The 21,753-nt window shown below is 46.6% G+C and overlaps 2 protein-coding genes across 3 annotated transcripts in view; one reads left to right on the top strand and one right to left on the bottom strand.

The window, feature by feature from the left end:
* The first annotated feature begins 2,578 nt into the window (after nucleotides 1-2,578).
* On the top strand, nucleotides 2,579-9,669 carry GDF1 (growth differentiation factor 1). Its single transcript, XM_024209851.2, has 2 exons — nucleotides 2,579-2,873; nucleotides 4,994-9,669. Exons 1-2 carry the CDS (start codon nucleotides 2,588-2,590, stop codon nucleotides 5,827-5,829), a joined length of 1,122 nt encoding a protein of 373 aa, XP_024065619.2. The 5' UTR covers nucleotides 2,579-2,587; the 3' UTR covers nucleotides 5,830-9,669.
* A 1,274-nt stretch (nucleotides 9,670-10,943) lies between these two features.
* The window catches only part of UPF1 (UPF1 RNA helicase and ATPase), a 29,609-nt gene continuing 18,799 nt past the window's right edge, over nucleotides 10,944-21,753 (bottom strand). For both annotated transcript variants that reach the window (XM_026654899.1, XM_026654901.1), the window contains exons 16-24: nucleotides 21,476-21,593; nucleotides 19,403-19,559; nucleotides 18,540-18,682; nucleotides 15,949-16,123; nucleotides 14,654-14,735; nucleotides 14,092-14,253; nucleotides 13,429-13,646; nucleotides 12,756-12,878; nucleotides 10,944-12,646 (exon numbers count right to left, since the gene is read on the bottom strand). In XM_026654899.1, coding sequence (XP_026510684.1) covers nucleotides 12,759-12,878; nucleotides 13,429-13,646; nucleotides 14,092-14,253; nucleotides 14,654-14,735; nucleotides 15,949-16,123; nucleotides 18,540-18,682; nucleotides 19,403-19,559; nucleotides 21,476-21,593 — 1,175 coding nt within the window. In that variant the 3' untranslated portion in view covers nucleotides 10,944-12,646; nucleotides 12,756-12,758. The remainder of the gene's footprint in view (nucleotides 12,647-12,755; nucleotides 12,879-13,428; nucleotides 13,647-14,091; nucleotides 14,254-14,653; nucleotides 14,736-15,948; nucleotides 16,124-18,539; nucleotides 18,683-19,402; nucleotides 19,560-21,475; nucleotides 21,594-21,753) is intronic.

The following is a 21,753-nucleotide window of genomic DNA, read 5'->3' as shown; positions in this document are numbered from 1 at the left end:
GCTTGCAAACAGGGAATGGTGACCTACCGCTAGGGAGACGTGTTGTGCTGCTATGAGCCCTGCTGTCCAGTAGGGGTCAGTGTACTACAGGGAGCTGCTGGAAGCGCATCCAGGGGTTACTCCACAGAGCAACCCAGGCCCCTGCCTGGACCCCCCCTGGCCAGAGCCTAGAGGATTCTCCCAGCAGCCTCCTGAGGCTGGTCAGACAGGCCTGCCCTCAGTACTGCTGCTCCTTTCGTCCCTTAGGAGGCCAGTGCCTGGGATCAGAGAGAGAAGGGACAGCTGCTCCCTCTAGGTCTCCTGCCTTGATGAATCCCCTGGCCTGAGAAACCTTCTCTGCCTAAACCAAAGGACTCGCTAAAGTCCCGACTGACTTGGTTTTCCAGGCAGTGCGAGTTCTGAGCTTTGCATTTCCTGCAGGCTGGGCTGGGCTGAGCTGGGTACCTTTCCGCTCAGTGGGGAAGAAACCCTGTGGAATTTTGCACCTATCCCTCCCCCTGGATCTGGACTCATCCCATCGCAATACTACTGCAGTGTCGGCTGACGGCCTGCTCCTCTCTGAGGGCCCTAACTCCAAGCCAGGGGGACAATAGGACACTGAAGGGAATGGCAGCCGGCCGGCAGAGGGTTAATCCAAACGGGCAGGGGGTGAGAGGCTGGTTGTTTTTTCTGGTCCCTTGCTTAGATGCAGACCCCAGATAGTGCTGCATAAGCCACAAAGAGACTCCCTGGAAAACATCAGCGACTGGGAGCTAACATGAAAACGTGAGCCAGGTTGTTAGAAATCCCCCAATTCTGGCTGGGTCCCCCCAGCCAGCCGAACTAGCAAGGACAGGAAATTAAACATCCCACCCACTGGCTGCTTTTGTTCCCTGACTGTCAAACTGGGTTTTGCAGGCAGGCGTGGTCCATTTGGTGACTTGTAGTTTACTGGTGGCTTGTGCGTTGAAGCCAGTTGGCGGCTCTAGTGCCCGGTAGCAGCTGCAGCTGTGCTAGCAGTGAGGAGAGGCAGGGTTGAATACTGACAGGCCCGGGCAGCGTGAGGCCACTGCTGCAGGGTTCTCTGGCAGGTTTCCTAGGGATTAGCGTCTTGCTCTGGACGGATGGGTTGAAGAGTCAGGACAGAGACAGCTGCAGCAGGACCACTTGTGTGCTGTTTAACTGGCCTGACGCCCTTAGGGATCAAAGGGCCAAGCCACCCTGGCCCTGCACCCTGTGTCGTCAGTTACACCTGTGCAAAAGGGGCTGCTGGATCAGAATGCTTCCCTTCTGCTGCCAGCATGCCCACTTCGCCGGGGGTGATTGGCACCCGAGGGACCGGGCAGGGCAAGGCCAGGATGGGGTGTTGAGTCTGAGGCCCCTGGGCTCAGTGGAACGCAGCAAGCGATGGGCTGCCCCCTGCGTTGCAGTTGGAAATGGCAGCTGGCTGGCTTATTTTCCTTTTATAATTTAATTTCCCTGCGCCACTAATTGGCCGCCAATGCACAGGGTGCTGCTTCCCAGGGTGCTCCAGGGCAGGGCTGGCACAGGATGAGCAGGTTTTATTATCTGTACCTGATATGTCTTTCCCACGGCAGGGAACCAGTTGACAAGGTTGGTGTGGAAGTTAACAGCCCATCAGGCTGGATGGCAGGGCTGGGGGAGCGTCAGACATTCAGGAGGTGCCAGTTGGGGGGAGGGGATATGGGACGCTGATCACTGCAGAATTGTGGATTTCAAGGGAGGAAACTTCACACGTCTTCTTCCCCAAGGCACCCAGCCAACACCTGGACAGGCTGGGTGCCTTACAGTTGTGGGAGGAGAATGGCCTCATTCCTGTCTCCAGGGCGGGTTTGATGGTGGGCCATGTGAAGAGGAGCTGGGGTGGGGGCTGATGCTCAGGAAGGGCCAGGCTGGAAGCCCCCGGTGCAGGCTCTGTGGAAGAGTGCCACCCACCTGCCCTAGGCCCAGCTCTGGCCTAGCTAGGGTCTGACCATGGCCCCTGTGAGCACCTGGCCGGCTCGTTCCCGTGCAGCGGGCACAGTCCCCCCATCCCCTCCTGTTCACAGGCAGGGTCCCCCGGGCGTGGGCCGCTCTCTCTCCTCAGCGCAGGGCACGCAAAAGGCCCCGGGACGCTCGGTGGGCTCCAGCCAGCACAAGGCCTGGAGGTGGCTTCACGCTGCAGCCTGAGATGCAAAAACCCTCCCTCACCCCCAGCCTAGGGGCAGCCCCGTCCCACAATCAGCCCCTTTCCCCGGGGTGCCCGGGCAGTTCTGCCCGCTCTAGGGCAGCACAGCCTGTGCATGGACCAGCCGGGCGGGGGTGAAGCCAAGGGAAGGGGGTGCCAGGCAGCCCCCCCCCCCCGGAGTTTAGCAGCAGCTGGGGGCTGTACAAGGCAAAGCCACCTCCCCTCTGACGCCAAAGGGTCAATGGGCGCCCTGGCCTGGGGGCTTGGTCTCACGCCCCTGCCCAATCCAGGGAGGCCTCGCTGCTAATTGCGCCCTCGCCAGATGAAAGGCTCCACTGGCGCAATCAACCCCCGCCTGGTGGCTCCAGATTCCCTCTGGCGAGCCGGGCTCCGGCGCTGCTTTGTCTGCCCGGCCGGGCCATGGGGCCAGCCCCTGCCAGAGCCCGCTTCGCAGCCGGCCTCTTCTGGGCGCTGCTGGGCGCGGCGCTGGGCATGGCGGGGAGCAGGCAGGAGACGTCGCTTTTCAAGTCCTTGGGCCTGAGCGCCAAGCCGACCCCCGCGGCCCCGGCCCCGGTGCCCTCCGTGCTGTGGCGCATCTTCCAGGGCCGGGCGCTGCCTCCCCCCGGGGACCGCGCACCGGACCGCGCCTGCCGGGTGGAGGAATTGAACGTGCCCGGGAACATCATCCGCGTCTTCGCTGACCAAGGTACAGAGACCCCGGGGTTCTGGCCCCTGGGGTCCCTCGGGGTTTGGGGCAGGGGCCCGTCCGGCTTCTCTTCCCGCTTCCCACCCCCCGGCTGTGGGCGCCTGCCCCCGTCTGGCATCCTTTGCATCAGGCCTCGTGTTTGCTGGAGAGAGGCGGTGGGGTCCAGTGGTCGGAGCAAAGGGCTGGGCGCTGGGACCGACTCGCTGGGCAAGCTCAGGCGGGTCCCTGCTCCGTGCCTCAGTTTCCCCAGCCGCGCCCTGGCAAATCGTCTGTCCCGGGTGAGCTGAGTGGGGATGTTGGGGAGACGCGCTGGGATCCTGCAGGACAGGGCTAGGGCTGAGTTGTGACTGTACCTCCAGCCTCGCCCGCGTCCTCCGACATCCTGGGAGGGACTTTTTCTGTGACTGGTGCTTATCCGAGGAAACCACCAGGGCAGACGAGGCTGGGGCTGGGATTTCAGTGCCCCGTAGTGCACTTCCCTGGCGCACAGCCCTGGCCCAGGTTGACACCCACCGCTCAGTTCTGTAATACTATTTCCCATAAGCATCAGCCCGGTGCACATTTTAAAGGCACTGGGGACAGTGGGGCTGGACTTAGGGTCCCTTACCTGGGTGCGATTAACACAGCTGCTGCGTCTCCAGTGGCTTAGCTCAGGTTCGCATTCATGTCTTCCACTTAGGGCAGAGAATGCAGAAAAGATTGAACTCCCCGTGCCCTGGGCACTGGCACACGGACAAGGCCTGGCTCCCACCTCACCCTTCGATCCTTGGACCTTAGCTGGATGGGCAGCAGCTCCCGCTGCTTCAGGCCTGGGCCTCTCCGGGCCATTTCCAGTTGGTTGCTAGACCTTAGCTAGACTCGCCGCTTTAGTGATCTGTTGTTTCCAGTTGAAATCAGGGTCCGAGTCCAAAGGGCCCAGCAGACCGGTCCCGCTCCAGCAGGCCTTGGTAGAGTAGCACTGAAATGAGCAGTACATTCTGCGGCCCCTGCCATGAAGGAGGCGGATATTACCCTCTTAGGCCTGGTCTACACTAGGACTTTAATTCGGATTTAGCTGCCTTAATCCGAATTAACCCTTCACCCGTCCACACTACAGAGCCAGTTAATTCGAATTAAAGGGCCCTTTAAATCGATTTCTGTACTCCACCTCGACGAACGGAGTAGAGCCTAAATCGATTTTGTTAATTCGAATTAGGGTTAGTGTGGACGCACACCACCGAATTACTGTGTTTAAGTTAATGGGGTAGTGTGGCCGCACACCACCGAATTAATGTGGTTAAAAACCGAATTAAGGTGCTTAGTGTGGCCGCGCACAATCGAATTTATACAACCTGTTTCCCAAATTCGAATTATCTAAATTCGGATTAATCCTGTAGTGTAGACATACCCTTACAGAGGGGGAAGCTGAAGCACAGAGAAGTTTAGTGACTCCGAGGATCAAACAGTGAGTGGCAGAGAACCCAGGAGTTCTGACGCCCAGGTCTGTTCTTTAGCCACGAATTCAGACTACCCAGCCCCGAAGCATATGCAGACCTTTGCCTCTGGTGCTGGCTCTGGCTTGTTTCTCTTGTACAGTCTGCCACTTTCTCTTAGCCAAGCAGCCTTCGCCCAGCAGCAGGGACACGGGGCTACGGGGAATCTCTGCTGTGGAGGAGCTTCCAGATGATGCCAGGGTAGTGGGAGCCTCTTGCCCCAGCAGTGACTGGCTAAGAGGGCAGCTCTATCTTTAAAATACTGAACCTTGTCCAGGCCCTGAACAGGGGCCCTGTGTGAGCGCGATGCCTGTATCATTGGGGGGGGGGACAGAGAAGCACACCCCTCCGCTCCCCACCCGCAGCGTGGAGCGGGATGAGAATCTGTCCGACTCGTTCTGTTCCTCAGGACAGCCCTGACTGCACTGGGAGAGTCGCAGAGCGGAGTGGGGCGCAGGCTGAGCCAGGAGTGTAGTTGATGGTCAAGGCGAGTATTGGGGAAATGGAGTTTGCCCGTCTGGGGAATGGGGAGTTCAGGTCAGGCTAGTTTATCCACTTCACTACTGCTCTGAGCATCAGTGTGTGTGTGGGGAGGCCCTTCCTGCTCAAGGAACGAACGCCACCTCCTCTGTTTTCCTTCCCTCTCAGGCCACTTCATTCACAGTGGGGAGCCCAAGACTTTCCTGTGTCTGGAGAAACGTCTGTACTTTAATTTCTCTGTGTTGGAGGAGGGGGAGCAACTGACAATGGCTCAGCTGGAAATCAACTTCAGCCACAACTCCTATCACACTTCCAGTGGCGGGCAGGTCTTTGAGCTGCGGCTGTACCAAGCCCTGCAGATGTCTCTGCGGGGGATGTCCTCCCACACGTACAACCACAAGCTGCTGGTGGCGCAATCCTTCGCGCAGCTGCACAAGTCCCTCCTCTTCAACCTGACCGAAGTGGCGAAGGGCTGGCGAACCCCCAGCAAGAACCTGGGCTTGATCCTGGAGATCTCTGTGAGCAGCAGGGACAGCGCCGAGGCCTTGCCACCCCGAAGGCTGCAGAACCTCTGTGCCAGCATCGACTCCTTCCTCGACACCTCGCTGTTGGTGGTGTCCCTCAATCAGAAGCAGTGCCAGGCCTCCAGGAAGAGGCGAAGCTCCTATTATACCCCGGTCACCCCAAGCAACCTCTGCAAGCCAAGGCGGCTTTACATCAGCTTCAGTGACGTGGGCTGGGAGAACTGGATCATCGCGCCGCAGGGATACATGGCCAACTATTGCCTCGGGGAGTGCCCCTTCCCATTGACGGCAGAACTCAATAGCACCAACCACGCCATCCTCCAAACCATGGTGCACTCCCTTGACCCAGAAGGAACCCCCCAGCCCTGCTGCGTCCCAGTCAGGCTGTCCCCCATCTCCATCCTGTATTACGACAACCATGATAACGTGGTGCTGAGACACTACGAGGACATGGTGGTGGATGAGTGTGGCTGCAGGTAATGGAGCTGCTCATCGAGAGGTGACTAGGGAATCGAATGGGTCTCTGGAGTAACTGGGATTTTTGATGTAATAGGTCAAAACGTATTAAGTCTCCTTCGTGTGGGTGGGTAGGGCCCTCCCTTCCATCCCTTGGTGCAGTTAATGGCAGAACTACCCCTTTGACGCAGTCGCAAAATGCAGCCTCAAGGGGGAAGCTCTTGACTTCTGGCATCAAGAGGATAATGCAGTTTGGGATTCTAATGTAATGCTGATTGGCTGGAGGCATCAGGCTTCCAAACTCCCACCTGCTGGGGTTTCACCCAGCTTTGCTGGGAACCTGGTGAAATCTAATGGTGATAGTCTGAGCCTCCTTTCCCCTCCTCCCCCATTCCCCCTAGTGCTGAGCACAGGATGTTGGCACCAGCTCCTTAGTCCCAACACTCCTGTCCCTGTGCCTCCTTCCTCAGTTCTGACCTGGAGGCACCGGTGTGGTGCAGTACTGTATCCATCCTGTACGGCTGGAGCTGGTGCCCATGACACTGTCCTAGACATTGAAGAATGAGTTCTGCTGGCCCTTCAGTGCCCCGTAGGCCCCGCCCCCTTAGCTTGCCCACGCTCGTAGGAACAGTACCACTGTCCACCACGGCTGGATTCTCAGCTTCTTGAGCTAAGTGGTGTGAGCCTAGCATGGATTTTTTTTTTTCTAGAACAGGAAGACAATTTGGCTAAATTCTGCTCTTTCCACTGACTGAAGAAATGACCAGGTCTTCAGTTTGATTAAGTTCTTTCTCCTCCACTGGGCTGTACTGCAACTAAAATATCACCTCTGCCTGGAGCCTGATACCACATTGCTCTTGAAAGGGCATTATTGGTACCAGCTGTTAGATGTCAGGACAGTGGGGCATGGGGAAGTGAAGTGAATTGACTCAGTGCGAAGAGGTGTTTTCAGACTGAGAGCTCTCACCGGAACATCCTAGCAATGTAAAACACGCCTTTTTGTGGTGAAGATGTAGCCTGGCTTTTGAATAAGGCAAGAAGCCTGGCTTGGGAAATTTGGCCTAAATTTGTTTTTTAAGGGGCCATCAATTTTGGGTGTCCAACTTGATTGAGGGGTGCTGAGCACTCACCAATCCCACTGACTCGGTGCAGGAAAAAAAATTCAAGTGGCCAAACAAATTTAAAGAATCAATGAATTGTCTTTTAAGTATTACGTGTTACCCATTGAGTGTGAATCTAGTCTATGGCTGGCAATCAGGCAGATGGCTGCAGAAAGCAGTAGAAAGATGAATAGACAAAGTCTCCTTTTAAAATAGGTTTTCACCTTGATTAGTGTCAGAGTTCTCTCAGTAATAGGGACAGAAAAATATTCCCCTCCTAATAATTGTCTTTTATAAGATATTAGATAAGCAGCCAATGCCTAAACAACATCCTAGTAAATAAATATGGGGGGGGGGGGGTTGTAAAGCAGTGGCTTGTGCAATTATTTAATGCACTACCCTGTCACCTGTGGAGCAATGAGGACTTGTTTCAGTGAAAGTAGCTTAATAGTCTCATTTTAGCATGATTCCAGTTGACTCCATAAGAGTTTAACACTGTTTGTAGCAGGAACTAGGACTACTTAGTCCTTTACATATTGCACTGTTTAAACAGATTATGTATGTTAAGGCATCAGGGGTATGTCCAATAGACCTGTTGGACCGGCAATGGCATTGTGAAAGGCAGATCAAGTTTGCTGTATTCAAGTCAGTGGGGTGAGGACCCTCTCCCTCTTCAACACCTATGAATGAATTGCTGAAGGTGCCTGTCCTTCAGATGATGGGTATGAGCTGAAAGACAGGAAAAGGGATGACTTCTAAGTACAGAATTTCACAGAGATCCTTCATAGCAGCAATGCTCAGCCTGAATTCCAGAGGAACAGAGGCAGTTGAAGTTTTAATAGGTCTCCACCTACACTACCATAAGCCAGCCCTGTTCTGAAAGTAATCAGTTTATTAGCTAGTGCCAGGGGATAAGTGGCTGAGGGATGGCCTGTTTTCTTCAAAGTGGGATTCATGTTAAAATAAGATTTGGGGTGGGTGGGGGGTGTTTGAAGTCTTAAAGTGGCCATGCTTGAAGCCTGGGCAAAGTTGCCAGCTCATTCCCGTCTTGCCAGTGAGGTGCTGCACTTGTTAGAAGTAAATCAACCACAGCTGCTCAGCTGAAGCTCTGAGTCATGTGACTTGAGTAATCCCTACCAGTGCAACTTTCCTCCCCTTCCAGCTGAAAATCTCCCCCTTGCACTGAAGTGTTTCACTGTGACTGAATTTTAGACAAGTTATCACAACAGAACCCCTCCCATCCCCAGGCACCAAGCACTGAACCACCCCCTCATCTGGTGTAGCTAAAAGAAGAACATAGCAGTTGCTAGCTACAGCTACTTTACAGTCCCAGGGCCCTACACTTTAGATCTGTGCATGGTGGCAACCTCTGTGGGTGGATGTCAAACTGGAGCTCAAAGTAAAGTTTTGCCTTTCAGTGACAAATACGGGACAATTGTTTTAATCGCAGTCTTTTTTTTGGGAGGGGGGAGGAGACAAGAGAAGGAGCAAGGAATCTGAATTAGACTTGAAACTCTTTTTTAAAATGTCAGTCAGATTGAAACTAGTGGAGACTTGTTTTTTTGTATCTACCTTGTAATGTGTCTTAATAGAAAGGTTTCACTAAGTATTAACAGGAAAGACCTTTGTCCCCATGGGGAAACTAAAAGGTTTATCCTCTTATTTTAATTAATTTGCACAGACAATGTACTTCCCTACCCTACCCAATGAATGTGTTGTGCTACTGGATATACCCAAATCTTTGTTGAACAGGAGCAAGTAAGTCTGAATACTTTAAGGCTACCACAATTCCACACAGGTTACCTGCTGTTATGCACTAACATTTTCAGGTACCCTCTGCACCGCCATTTAGGAAGCTGATTCACAGACATGCGCTACTGTGGAGTTCTAAGACAGTTTACCCTCTATTATTCTGTACAGTAAACAAGAACGACATCAAACATTTAATAAAGGAATTAGATGCTAGTCAGATTAGTGACTATGGTTTAGAAGATCAATTACTCAAGTTTATAAAATATTAAACTCAAGGGGCTAGCCCCATCTTAAAAGAAATCAGTCAATTTCTTCTGAAAAAACTAGAAAGTAACAGGGATAGGCTCAAACACCTGATCTGCTAGTGTTTTTCCTTTTTAAATACTTACCCTTACCTCTAATTCCAGGAATTAAACTCCACATTAAAACAAACTTGGATTTCTATAAAAGAAGAGGGATTTTAAGTTTTTGTTATACTGAGTGTTTTGAAAAATGAGTCCACAGCAGATCAAGGAACTCAAAGCTCAGTTCATTTAGGTCACACTTGTGAGGGAGGTTTTTGCTTTCCATCTAAATCTCCACTTGCATTTACCAAAGCACAAAGAGATGAATGACTAATGGGCTCTGTCCTATCCACTGTGCAGTCCAAACAATTAGAGGATTCTCACGCTAGCAGGGAAAGACAGCTATAACCATGTGCAATACTTTGTGGACCAGAATGGACACATGAAATAGCTACTTTAGTGATCACAGCCCCTGTGAAGTGATGTCAGTGCACTAACATGAAACACGCTCACAGCATCAGCAGCCTGCGATACTAAGCTGAGCTTGTGCTTCAGTCAGAAAGCAGTGTGGAAAAGTTTACTGTATTTGTACCTTAAATCGTGCTACTGTCAAATGCTTGACTGCTGTACCAAATGCAGTTGGTGGCGTCAATGGTTTAGATTGATAGACCCAGTCTTAAGTCAGCATGTGTGAGCTGAACTTTATTAAAAAGGATTTATTCAATTACTATGTTGTCTCAGATTTACCACCAGAGCCATGATCAGAGTAACTTGAAAGGGGGCAGATGAAAGCCTTAAAAGGGTCTTGCCATTACTTCCAATGGGTTTTATGCAAGGAAGTCTTTATCCCCAGCCTGGAAGAAGTAAGCTCTTGCCATCAATATTAAAAAAAGATCAAGCTCCTCTAACAGCCTTTCATAAAAAGGGGAACGGACTACTGCCATATAACCTCTATGTAACATCAATGCATGGGCACAGAATGCCTCAGTGGGTTTCTAAACATTCCTACAGCATGCACATGTCTGGACAAGACCCAAAGGAGGGGGTACAGGTGGGGTACTTCGCTTTAACAAACTTCACAGTTCATTTGCTTATCTATGTATGCTAGAAACACCCCACACTTTTGTACTAGTATATGTTAAAATGTAATAAACGTGAAGTTTATACAATCAAACGCTGGGCCAAACTGTCACAAATATTGTTTTTAAAAGGTCCAAAATGATTACTGAAATATAGGCCCCAGCTTGAATGCAAGAGCTCTTTATTAATTTTTTTATTGATGACAAACAGGTTTAAAACATACAGACAAAATCAAAAAAAGACTAACAGTGCTAGCACTGACGTCTGTGGATTTATAAAACTCAGAGTAACTGCTACAAAGGAAAAAAACAGCACAAAGCAGAGGCAAGCATTCCAACCAGTGAAATAAAGGGGTTGGGGGCAGGGGGAGAAGGGGTTACATTACTCAATGGATTGCATTGCACAAAGAGTTACAGCTTAAACCTATCTCAAATCTCTATGCAACTACGCAGCCTACCCAGAAGGAAACAAATTAAAATGTTAATAAATAAAATAGTCCCTCTTACATGAAGGAAGGTGGCCTGTGTCTCCATTCTTTGCACATTGTAGAAGTCTAAACTCTGGAGGCTTTTTATGAAACAAGAATGTTGTGTGTGTTTCAGGAAGGTTTCTAATTTATCTTGCAGTTTATGACCAGTATAAACAAAAAAAGTGAATTCAGAACATCTGTTCTAAATTTCATGTGCACACTACTTACAAAACCTGTGGGTATGCTACACTATACTGGGAGGGGGGGAGACATGGAAAACTACAGCAAATACAAGTTATGAAAGCAGTTTGATAATCTACAGAATAGACAGAGTAATGCAAGTGGGTGTTTCCAAATCACAAGAAGTGGGTTTTGTTATTTAGTCTAAGTACATTCACTGAGAGGGTTGTTTTCTGTTGTTTTTTTTTTTTTTTTTTTCATAAAAAAAAAAAAAAAAAAAAAAAAAAAAAAAAAAGACTAGAAACACTTGGAGCCCTTTGATTATAAAGCTAACTTAATTCATAAACTTTAAAAAAACATCTAGTTTAGTAATTAATTCACACACTACTGATTTTTAGCCAATTAGGAGGTAGAGGTTATTCTAATGTAGAGATCTGATAAAAATGGGTTAGGAATTTAAGTTCTCTGTGCTATTTCTAAAAAGGTTTAGACAAATAAAATGCTCCCAGTGTTCCCACTTGACTTGTCTAAGACACGGATACAACTTAGAAATTGGATGGCTTTTTTTATGTGCTGTTTTCAGTTTGACTTCCAACTACTTCTCAAGCCAGCACTGATGCCACAGCCACGTTCACGACCTGAAACGCAGTCTCCAGGGTTGTTTTTAACTTCAACACCTGAATCATTCAGCTATCTGCATTAAATCACTGAAGAAGCCACACAAAAGCCTACTCCATTGTCTCTAATCATACCCATCTATCAGAGGCCACCTTCCAACAACTGCCTGCTTTTTCCATTTATTTTTTTCCAACCTGCTTCAATATCATTGTAGAGTCTTTACTTCAAAACCAATATAATCCCCAGTTTCCACTACTTCCTCCCAGCATCAGCGGGAGTGAATAAAGCAGGCCTCCTAGCGTCTTTTCCTCCAGGGCCGAAGGGCACAGGAACCCATCCCCTTTTAAGCGCACAGTTCATCTTACAGAAAGGCTTGTTTTCATAGAGTAGAGTCCAGACAGTAGCCAATTAAAGCATACAGAAAACACTTTGAAACCCTCCTCCTGCTTGAGCGTGCAGGCTCCTTTCACTCCTAACTGCTATCCATTGTAGGAAGAAGAGGCTGATTGCTGCAACTTTAAATCACACTGAAAGTTCTCAAGGTTGGTGCTCTAATTTAGATTTTTTGTTTGTTTTAAATTTTTTTGGTAAGCTTCTCAGAACAAGGATCTCCCAGGTCCACTACTAAGAATTCAGAGACACTTCTAAAAATTCAGTGCTCCTTTGAAAGAATCTCTTTAAAACCACCTTGTCACGAAATACCCATTCAGAATGTGGGTGACATGATGACACTAGAATTTCAGAGCCAGTTTTGGACAACAAAACCTGCATCTCAGCGTTGAACAGTCACCATGTTCTGGCTGGTTTTCTGCTCGGCTTACTGTCACTTTTCGGCAGGATCTTTCCTCTTTAGATACTTTGCTTTTAAAACGTCAACAGTTACTACTAAAATATAGTACCTTTTCAAATGAGAACAACTCTGAGATGAGGGTTTTCCTCTCCCCTCCTGCTCTGAACAGTGATGCCCTGCTCGCAAAGAGAAGTACGGAATGAAGTGAAACCTGCTTAAGGCCCTTCTCTCAAGCTTGGTTGACTGGGGGAGCAGGGACTCAGCGGACCACTCATTCTTTCAGGGCGAGTTGCCTTCCCAGTGAGGCGCCAGCCAGTCCTTTGGTGCTCTCTCCCCTCTCCGGTCAGTCTCCTGGTCTCAGTGAGCTAGCAGTGGGCTCTCACGCGCGCTCCTCTCTCTCTCCTCTCCGTTGGTTGGTTTCTCTCTCTTTCTCCTGTTGCTCTCACACAGTGGTGCTTCAGTTTTAGCAGTGGAAAACAGGTATCCATTTTATTTTATTTTTTTTATTACCCAGAATAAAATGCTGACGGAACTAAGCTCCACACAAGCTTAGCTCTTCTTCCTCAACCTAAAGGAAGGAAAGGACAACAAAATTCACATTAATCATTTCCCTATTGCCATGTGGGCTAGAGGTTACTTGGAGTAAAGGAACACAGAACTGAATCCAAGTGCCTTACACTCTAATACTGTGACAGTCCTGTCACTCCACCATGTTGATATGCACGTTCACCCTGGTAAGTAGAGTCCTGCGACAGCGCCACATCAATCTGAGATTTAAACTCATCACCAAGGTAACTGTCCTGAAATGAGAGAGTTTTTCTGTTAAGCTCCCAAAACTTTTGTAGTATTAGGGTCTCAAGAGCGTATGCAGCATTAGATAGCAAATGGGGTTGTGGCTGCCCTATAACAGTGTTTTCCTTCAGACTAACTGTCCCCTTAATCAACCCCTTTGCTGCTGAATTTCTACAGTGATTTACCCAGTGTAGTTGCAAGCATTACTGAAATGCCCAGTATTTGCAATAATTGTTCTGTTAAGATACTAGAATACGTTCCTCTTTAGGAATGGGTCTGATTTCAGGTTAGGGCCTACGGTGAAATGAAATTACCATGTAAAAATGAAGTGCAACATCGATGTACCTGAATGCACGTGCACCACAGAGCTTAATGGATGTACCTCAAGGGGAAATATCCTTGTATTCAGACTGTGAATGTGTGGGGGAAGGGCAATGAAAGCTACTCCCAAATACTACACGATACACACACACACCCTCTTCCACGCGCATGACACCTGGCGAAAAAAAGCCACTTTGTAGCCTAGGCAGTTTATAAATAGGATTATTACACTCTTACCTGTGATAATTCTGGCTGGGAGAGTCCTGGCTGGCTCATCTGTGATGGCTGACTCATGGAGATATAACCCTGAGTCAGTGGACCCTGGGAGAATGGCTGGGACACCACATCTTGGCTCGCTTGACTGTTTGGAAGGTTTGACTGGCTAGTTCCAGGAATCCCAAAACGATTTTTCTGGCGCCCACCACGACCAGTCTTTCCTTTAGGTGTCCCACGTCCTGAAAAAGTTAGTCCCCGCCAAGGGAGTGAAAATAGTTTATATATGTAATGATTTTATATTTTGTTTCTAGTCAAATGTATACTGGTGGCTTAGCAAACTACACAACATTATATTTATTCAGGTAGCAATTATCTATGAATCTAAAGTTTTAGAGACAGTATAAAGTATACTGTTAGACCCTTACGGACAGGAAGTTTTCTTAGAGCCTGGAGGATAATCAGAAGCTTTATATCATGTCCACCAATCCTTACAGCTGAGGAAGGCTAGACAATCTCCTCTGAAACCATCAACACTGCTGCAAGTTTAGCCAGAAGTGTTACCAGAAGCCATTTTAAAACACTCCCTCCACCTGGGCCTCAAAATGCCCCTTCTGTAGTGTCGCTAGGAGGGAGAACCAAAGGTAATTAACATGCTTTTTTGGTCTGTATTTAATGATTACATACCTGCGGCCGGTCCATTAGCCTGCCCAAAATATCCTGGTGGTGGCATTGGTGGCATCACAAGGTTGAAAGGGATAGGAATGTTCATAGCAGTGACGTGGCTGGGTCCAGCACTAATCATTCCAATTTGATCATGTGTTTGGAAGTACATGTTCGATGGGCGTCCTAGAAAAATTTAACAGCTTAGTTAACAGCTCAACGTTATTGTTTCTCTGGATTTTTTGTACTGCCAAAGCATTCCGTAGAGCAACCTACAGATCAGCAACAGTCAAATGGTTAAGTCAGGGTTTAGTTAAGTTACGAAGCAGTTTACACTAAAAGTTAATTTGGGATTTCTGAAATGCCACGTTTGCACGGTGGTCTGTGCCACAATTAAATTTAGAAATCAGAGTTTTCATTGTAAAATTTTGCCCAAAGCAGTTTAGTTTGTACATGGTGAGAAGCTGTTCTTTACTTGGGAGCTTTCAAGAGAAATCTTAGTTCAGTATCAAAAAGTAAAGAACCCACCTGATGACTACATAATTGGAAAGTCAATAAAGGAGTTCAACTCCCACAACTTCCTTACCTTGACTGCTCCGGTCATAAACAGATCCTGGGATAATAGCTTCACGTGCATCATACATGGCAGTAGTCATGAAACGGGCACCCTAAAAACGTTACATGAAGTTAGACAATAAATCCTTACATTTAGAACCAATGTTGCAAACTGAAAAGCATTGCAACTTTACTCTAAAGTTCTTCAGGGTAGGGACTGTGTTGGGTTACCTGTCAAAATATCAAATACATTTCAGCTTTAGACATATGCATGAAAAAGATCCAAGTCTGCCATTGAAACCCGTCAGTTCATTTATTTCCAGTTGTTATTTTAAGTGTTTTTAAATTTAAAATGGGCTGGAGTTTCATGAGACTGATTCCATTTTACAGTTCTTATCACACAGTTCTCCTTTCATAGAATCATAGAATATCAGGGTTGGAAGGGACCTCAGGAGGTCATCTAGTCCAACCCCCTGCTCAAAGCTGGACCAATCCCCAGACAGATTTTTGCCCCAGATCCCTATATAGCCCCCTCAAGGATTGAACTTGCAACCCTGGGTTTAGCAGGCCAATGCTCAAACCACTGAGCTATCCACCCCCCATGTGCTGTTCCTCATGACTTAGGGTATCACCAGAACCCAATGACAAGAGTTATTTGTATTTACTGCCACTGATCCATATTTAGCTGAAGATAGTAGGACAAAAGCACATTTAAGCTTAATAAGTTTAGTCATATCTAGGAAATCTGACATTCCTACAGAATGCTTAATCTCAAAAACTACTGCCTACATTTAAAACCCTACACAAGAAAGATGAGGTTACTACAAAGGCTTCTCATCCGGTAGGGCTGGCCCTGGAAGCAGATCTAAAGAGGCAACCTGCTTGGTCACATCCCACCAACTAAGAAAAAACCCCCACAGAAAAAACAGACCCAGCAAGTGAGGGAATGAGTAAGCTCCCTCCCCTCACTGCTCTGCCTCTGGATCCCAAGGCAGCTTTCCCCTTTCCCTCATCCCACAGAGGGCTCAGCTTCAGACCATAGGAAGCGGGGTTTCAAGATGCTATAGAACCAGCCCTGCAGTATCCTGAAGCAGTGCTGGCTCTGCAAAAGCACTGTGCAGGCAAGGGAGAGCAGGACATTCACTACCATCTCCCACAAAAGTCAGCCCCACCACCATCCGTTTCTCACTAGGACCAAAATCCCCTCTGGCCACAAACTTGAGATAAAGTGGGTCACAGGAAAATCTGACCATTTTACAGTCATGTTCCCCTTTCTCCCGTATACATTTTTTAAAAAGACAGACTAGTGGATTTGTAGTAACTTACTGGGTTGATGGTGTTGACAAGTTTACGGGGCTTGCTGAACTGCATAAGGCTCTCTCGGAGATTGTTTAGTGGTCCCTCTACCAGTACCTTCTGCTCCTTGTAGTAATTCAGCAGGTGATTCCAAAGTGGTTGTTTAGACAGAGCTTTTGGGTTCCCAACAATAATTACTCCATATCTATGGAATATCAGATGGTCATATCAGAGAAGTCAGAAGTCAACTGTAAAGCTTATTTTTAAGAAATTCTACATTAACCAAGTTAACATGACAAAATGCAGAATAAGATGTAGTAAAGTTGCTCAAGTCGAGATATAGTCTCCCTCTACGTGCTGTAGCTCCCACTATCCTTATACGTATGAACTGCAAAGGGAATACAGTCCCGGCTCAAATTAAGGCCTCAGGTTCTTAGGCACACACCTGAGTGGCAGTTGAGAAGCAGGTTGTGTTAGTTTTATACCCTGCTTCCAGCTTTTCCCAAACCAGTGGAGTTCATAAAAACATCAAGGAGGCTGGTGGCACCTTAAAAACTAACAGATTTATTTGGGCATAAGCTTTCGTGGGTAAAAACCTCACTTCTTCAGATGCATAGAGTGAAAGTTACAGATGCAGGCATTATATACTGACACATGGAGAGCAGGGAGTTATTTCGCAAGTGGAGAACCAGTGGAGTTCATAGAATCTTAGGGTATGTCTACACTACAGGATTAATCCGAATTTAGATAATTCGAATTTGGGAAACAGGTTGTATAAATTCGATTGTGCGTGGCCACACTAAGCACATTAATTCGGTGGTGTGCGGCCACACTACCCCATTACTTTAACCACAGTAATTCGGTGGTGTGCGGCCACACTACCTCATTACTTTAACCACAGTAATTCGGTGGTGTGCGGCCACACTAACCCTAATTCGAATTAACAAAATCGATTTAGGCACTACTCCGCTCGTCGAGGTGGAGTACAGAAATCGATTTTAAGTGCCCTTTAATTCGAATTAACTGGCTCTGTAGTGTGGACGGGTGAAGGGTTAATTCGGATTAACGCAGCTAAATCCGAATTAAAGTCGTAGTGGAGACCAGGCCTTACTAGTGGTTGTTTCGTGCATACCACTCCCAAAAGATTGCCCTACAGGCCTAACAGATTACTTCTGTCTACAGCAGGAATTGTCAAGGAGAGAAAGAAGAGAAGGAGCATGTGGGACTGCAGAATGTTTAAATATGCTGCTTTTTGCTGTGCTAGTGAACATCTGTGCCTGCAAGTAAACACTTACTGCCTTAAATAAGGCCTCTAAAGGCTATGGTTTGGAAGAGGACAATGGAAGTGGATGCAGCCTCAGATTAACTAGCTCCTTTCATTAGATGCCTTGATCTATTGCAAAGTCCATTAAGGTAAAGCCAAGAGACATTGATCCTGTGGCCAATATTTATCACAAAAAGACTTTATTAAGCCATACAATCCTTTAAGAAAGATTGCTGCAGTGATCTCATTATGGTATGCTATATTGACTAGTTTAGCAAACAAACCTACTGTGTACTTATCATAGAATCATAGATTATTAGGGTTGGAAGGGACCTCAGGAGATCATCTAGTCCAACCCCCTGCTCAAAGCAGGATCAATCCCCAACTAAATCCCCAAATGGCCCCCTCAAGGACTGAACTCACAACCCTGGGTTTAGCAGGCCAATGCTCAAACCACTGAGCTATCCCTCCCCCTTCAACCAGATTAGTTTACCCCCAAAAAACCCTTTTAAAGTAAACCTGTGGGCACCAGTGAAACTGACAAAGCATCAATTTCACACTTCCCCACCCCTCAAGTGCTCCCCATGAGGCAAACTCTAGACCAGGGGTAGGCAACCTATGGCACGCGTGCCGAAGGTGGCACGCGAGCTGATTTTCAGTGGCACTCACACTGCCCAGGTCCTGGCCACCAGTCTGGGGGGGCTCTGCATTTTAATTTAATTTTAAATGAAGCTTCTTAACATTTTAAAAACCTTATTTACTTTACATACAACAATAGTTTAGTTATATATTATAGACTTATAGAAAGAGACCTTCTAAAAACGTTAAAATGTATTACTGGCACGCGAAACCTTAAATTAGAGTGAATAAATGAAGACTCGGCACACAACTTCTGAAAGGTTGCCGACCCCTGCTCTAGACTCATTCACAGGAGAGAAGAACCCAGAGAAACAGTTGCTGAGAGAGAGGCAGAGCAGTCGAGACACCCCAGCTTCTGCTGACTGTTGGAAAATGGGGAGAAAATGAAAGACATGGAACTCCCTTTCTACTGCAGCACATGGATGTGAGGAGGAAGGGGCATGTCTGCTTCAAGCTCAAACTCCTCCATCTACAAATAGGTCATTTTCTGACAATTTGTAGTCACTTGAATGTTAAAGGTATATGGACTAATGTAGTTTCAGTTGGTATAAGAGTGTTTCTAGAGATGCAGGAATCATTTTAACATTCCTGTCAGCTTTCTCAGATGGTTCTGTTCACTCTTACGTTTTCAATAACAGTGTAATTTTTGTTGGGCAAGAGCTCATGTAAGTAATAAAAGTCTGCTACATCCATGCAGAGTATTATAATCATACTGCACCTTGCTCTGGTGAGAGCCACATTAAGACGTCTAGGATCATTTAAAAATCCAATTCCTTGGTGCTCATTGGCTCTTACACAAGAAAGGATAATAAAGTCCTTCTCTCGTCCTTGGAAAGCATCAACACTTGCGATTTCCACTTCCTGCAAAGGAAAACCACCATGTAAACTATTTGAAGCCCAGTGCAAGGAAGAGAACTGTGCTAAGGATCAGTATTTTAAAGCATTTTGGCTGAACATCTCTAACCAACCCATCATTTTGCAAGCAACGTTGTTCTTGTGACATTAGTGGAACGATCGGATCAGTTAATGACTAAAAGCAGTTTCATTAAGGGAGAAAAAACATTCTTGGTTTTAGAACAAATAGCATAACTTTTATATGTCAGCGCATTATGGTTATCATTCAATAGGCATACTAACATTTGTACCAGAAAAATAAATTATCCCCGTTGCTGCCAGACGGCACTGTGGACTCCCCACTATTCTGAAACACTGCTATTTTAAACAGTACTAATCAGTGTTGCAGCTCTCAAGCCATCATACTGGAAAATCCAGATAACCGACAGAGAAATTAGATTTGCTCCTGCCAGGAATATTCCACTAGCCTATTTCCACCAAGGTCTTCCTTCAGTGGACGTTATCGTCACAAAATGTTTTCAGCGTTACAAAAAAGGGCTTCTAGTAAGTATACAGCTTTGGTCTTGTTTGCAGCAATGACCCAAAAGTATAACAGTTGGTATACTACAGCCATTGTGGGAGAGCTGGTCTTTTAAAGTAAGCTGAAACTGGAATTTCAAAATATCTTGAAAGTGAAAAGAAGCCCAGAAATAAAGTCTACTGTGAAACCGTACAAAGATTCCATACCTGATAGAGTTTTGTATGCAAGGAACCACTGAACTGCATGTACTGTACCAGGTAAGAGCGCTGGCCCTCATAGGGAGTTATAATGCCAATCTGATCAGGCTTGGCACCAGCTTTCAATAACTTTGTAGTTATCTTCTCCACATTAGCAGCTTCCGTCCTAGGAAGAGAGGTTTTTTGTTTTATTTTTGAAGTCACTAAACTAAAAATATTGCAGAATTAAGTTAAATAAATAAATAAGTTTAACTTGCTAAATACTTCTTGCAAGTTATCGGGGTCTATAAAGGAGGAGGAGGACGGGAGAAATGGCAGATTAAAGATATCCTTTTCCACTATATGTGTTTATTACTCACACTCTCTGACCTATGTTATGAGACTGACACCTCCAAGAGAGAAGCCTTTTTTCTTCATAAGCTAATGTATATTGGAGCCCAATGCTTCCATACAGCAGCTGATTGGAATTTGCTGCTGCAGTAATCAATTCACACTGTCACAGATCTGTGCTTGATATTGGCTTGCTTTTGAAAGTGAGAATATGTATCCACAGCATTACACAGCACACAAGTAAACTTAAATGGATATACAATTATTTCAATCTCTGGTGTTAGCAGGACTAAATACTTCTTTCCTACTGATTTAAAACAGTACTTTGGAGTTCAAATATCTGGACTAGGGCAATTTTGTGTAACTCTATTCCATCACTTATGGTTATAGAAATTAATTTCTCATCTTAACGAGATGGAACCCTAACTTAGGCTCGTTTATACATCTAAGAACTTGTTTGCCCCCCCATCACCACAGTATCTAAGCACCTAGTTGTAGTTTAGTTGTAGCTAAATTAGCCCCCATCATAGTGTATGTATAACCCCAACTATACATACAATATGATGGGGGGCTAATTTAGCTACAACTAATCAGGAAAGATCTTGGAGTCACTGTGGATAGTTCTCTGAAGACGTCCATGCATTGTGCAGCGGCAGTCAAAAAAGAAAACAGGATGTTAGGAATCATTAAAAAAGGGAGAGAGAGTAAGACGGAGAATATCTTATTGCCTTTATATAAATCCATGGTAAGCCAACACCTTGAATACTGCGTACAGATGTAGTCTCCTCATCTCAAAAAAGATATACTGGCATTAGAAAACGTTCAGAGAAGGGCAACTAAAATGATTAGGGGGCTGGAACGGGTCCCATATGGGGAGAGATTAAAGAGGCTAGGACTTTTCAGCTTGGAAAAGAGGAGACTAAGGGGGGATATGATAGAGGTATATAAAATCATGAGTGAGTGAAGAAAGTGAATAAGGAAAAGTTATTTACTTGTTCCCATAATATAAGAACTAGGGGCCACCAAATGAAATGAATGGGCAGCAGGTTTAAAACAAATAAAAGGAAGTAGTTCTTCACACAGCGCACAGTCAACCTGTGGAACTCCTTGCCTGAGGAGGTTGTGAAGGCTAGGACTGTAACGGGGTTTAAAAGAGAACTAGATAAATTCATGGAGGTTAAGTCCATTAATGGCTATTAGCCAGGATGGGTAAGGAATGGTGCCCCTAGCCTCTGTTTGTCAGAGGGTGGAGCTGGGTGGCAGGAGAGAGATCACTTGATCATTAGCTGTTAGGTTCACTCCCTCTGGGGCACCTGGCATTGGCCACTGTCAGCAGACAGGATATTGGGCTGGATGGACCTTTGGTCTGACCCCGTATGGCCATTTCTTATGTTATGTTCTCACCTTCCAAATATTATGAATTTAGCGACAAAACAGCCCTGTGATAGGGGAATTTTTCATTTTACAGATAGGGAACTGAGGCACAGAGATTAAGTGATTTGCCCATGGGTCACAGTCTGTTCCCGAGCTAGGAACTGAACCCCAGTCAGGCTCTTGAGTCCCTCTCCAGTGCCTTAGACACAAGGTCATCCGTCATCCTTCCTATGAATATTAGGGGATCATTAAGGCGCTAAATGTGAAGGCAGATGGGAAAAATTCCTAAGCACTTAAGTCTAATTGATTTTCAATGGGACTTAGTCACTACTGAAAATTTTCCCCACTTATGTAACATTAGCATTGAATTTTATTTACCTGTTTAAGTAAGAGGTGCCTGAACTGGCAATTTCTTCTTGACCCTGTGTCACATAGAAAAACATTGGCTTATCTGGCTGGGGCCACTGGAAATCAAAGCCCTTTTTCACACGGTCCGCTGAGGAGGAAAAAAATATAAACCAAAACATTCACAATGCTTCTTTAGCATCACATACCTTAAATGCACTGAGCAACTATTAAAATTAGATGCAGTCCAGGGTCAATGCCTCCTTTTCAACAAATGCAGTTAAGACATTCTATATTAATGAATCCCTCAT

This window comes from Terrapene carolina, unplaced genomic scaffold (genome assembly GCF_002925995.2).
Source record: "Terrapene carolina triunguis isolate 2854851 unplaced genomic scaffold, T_m_triunguis-2.0 Scaffold194, whole genome shotgun sequence".
NCBI classification, from domain to species: domain Eukaryota; kingdom Metazoa; phylum Chordata; order Testudines; family Emydidae; genus Terrapene; species Terrapene triunguis.
Note: the sequence above shows the minus strand (reverse complement) of the source record. Positions and strands in the feature narration are given on the sequence as shown.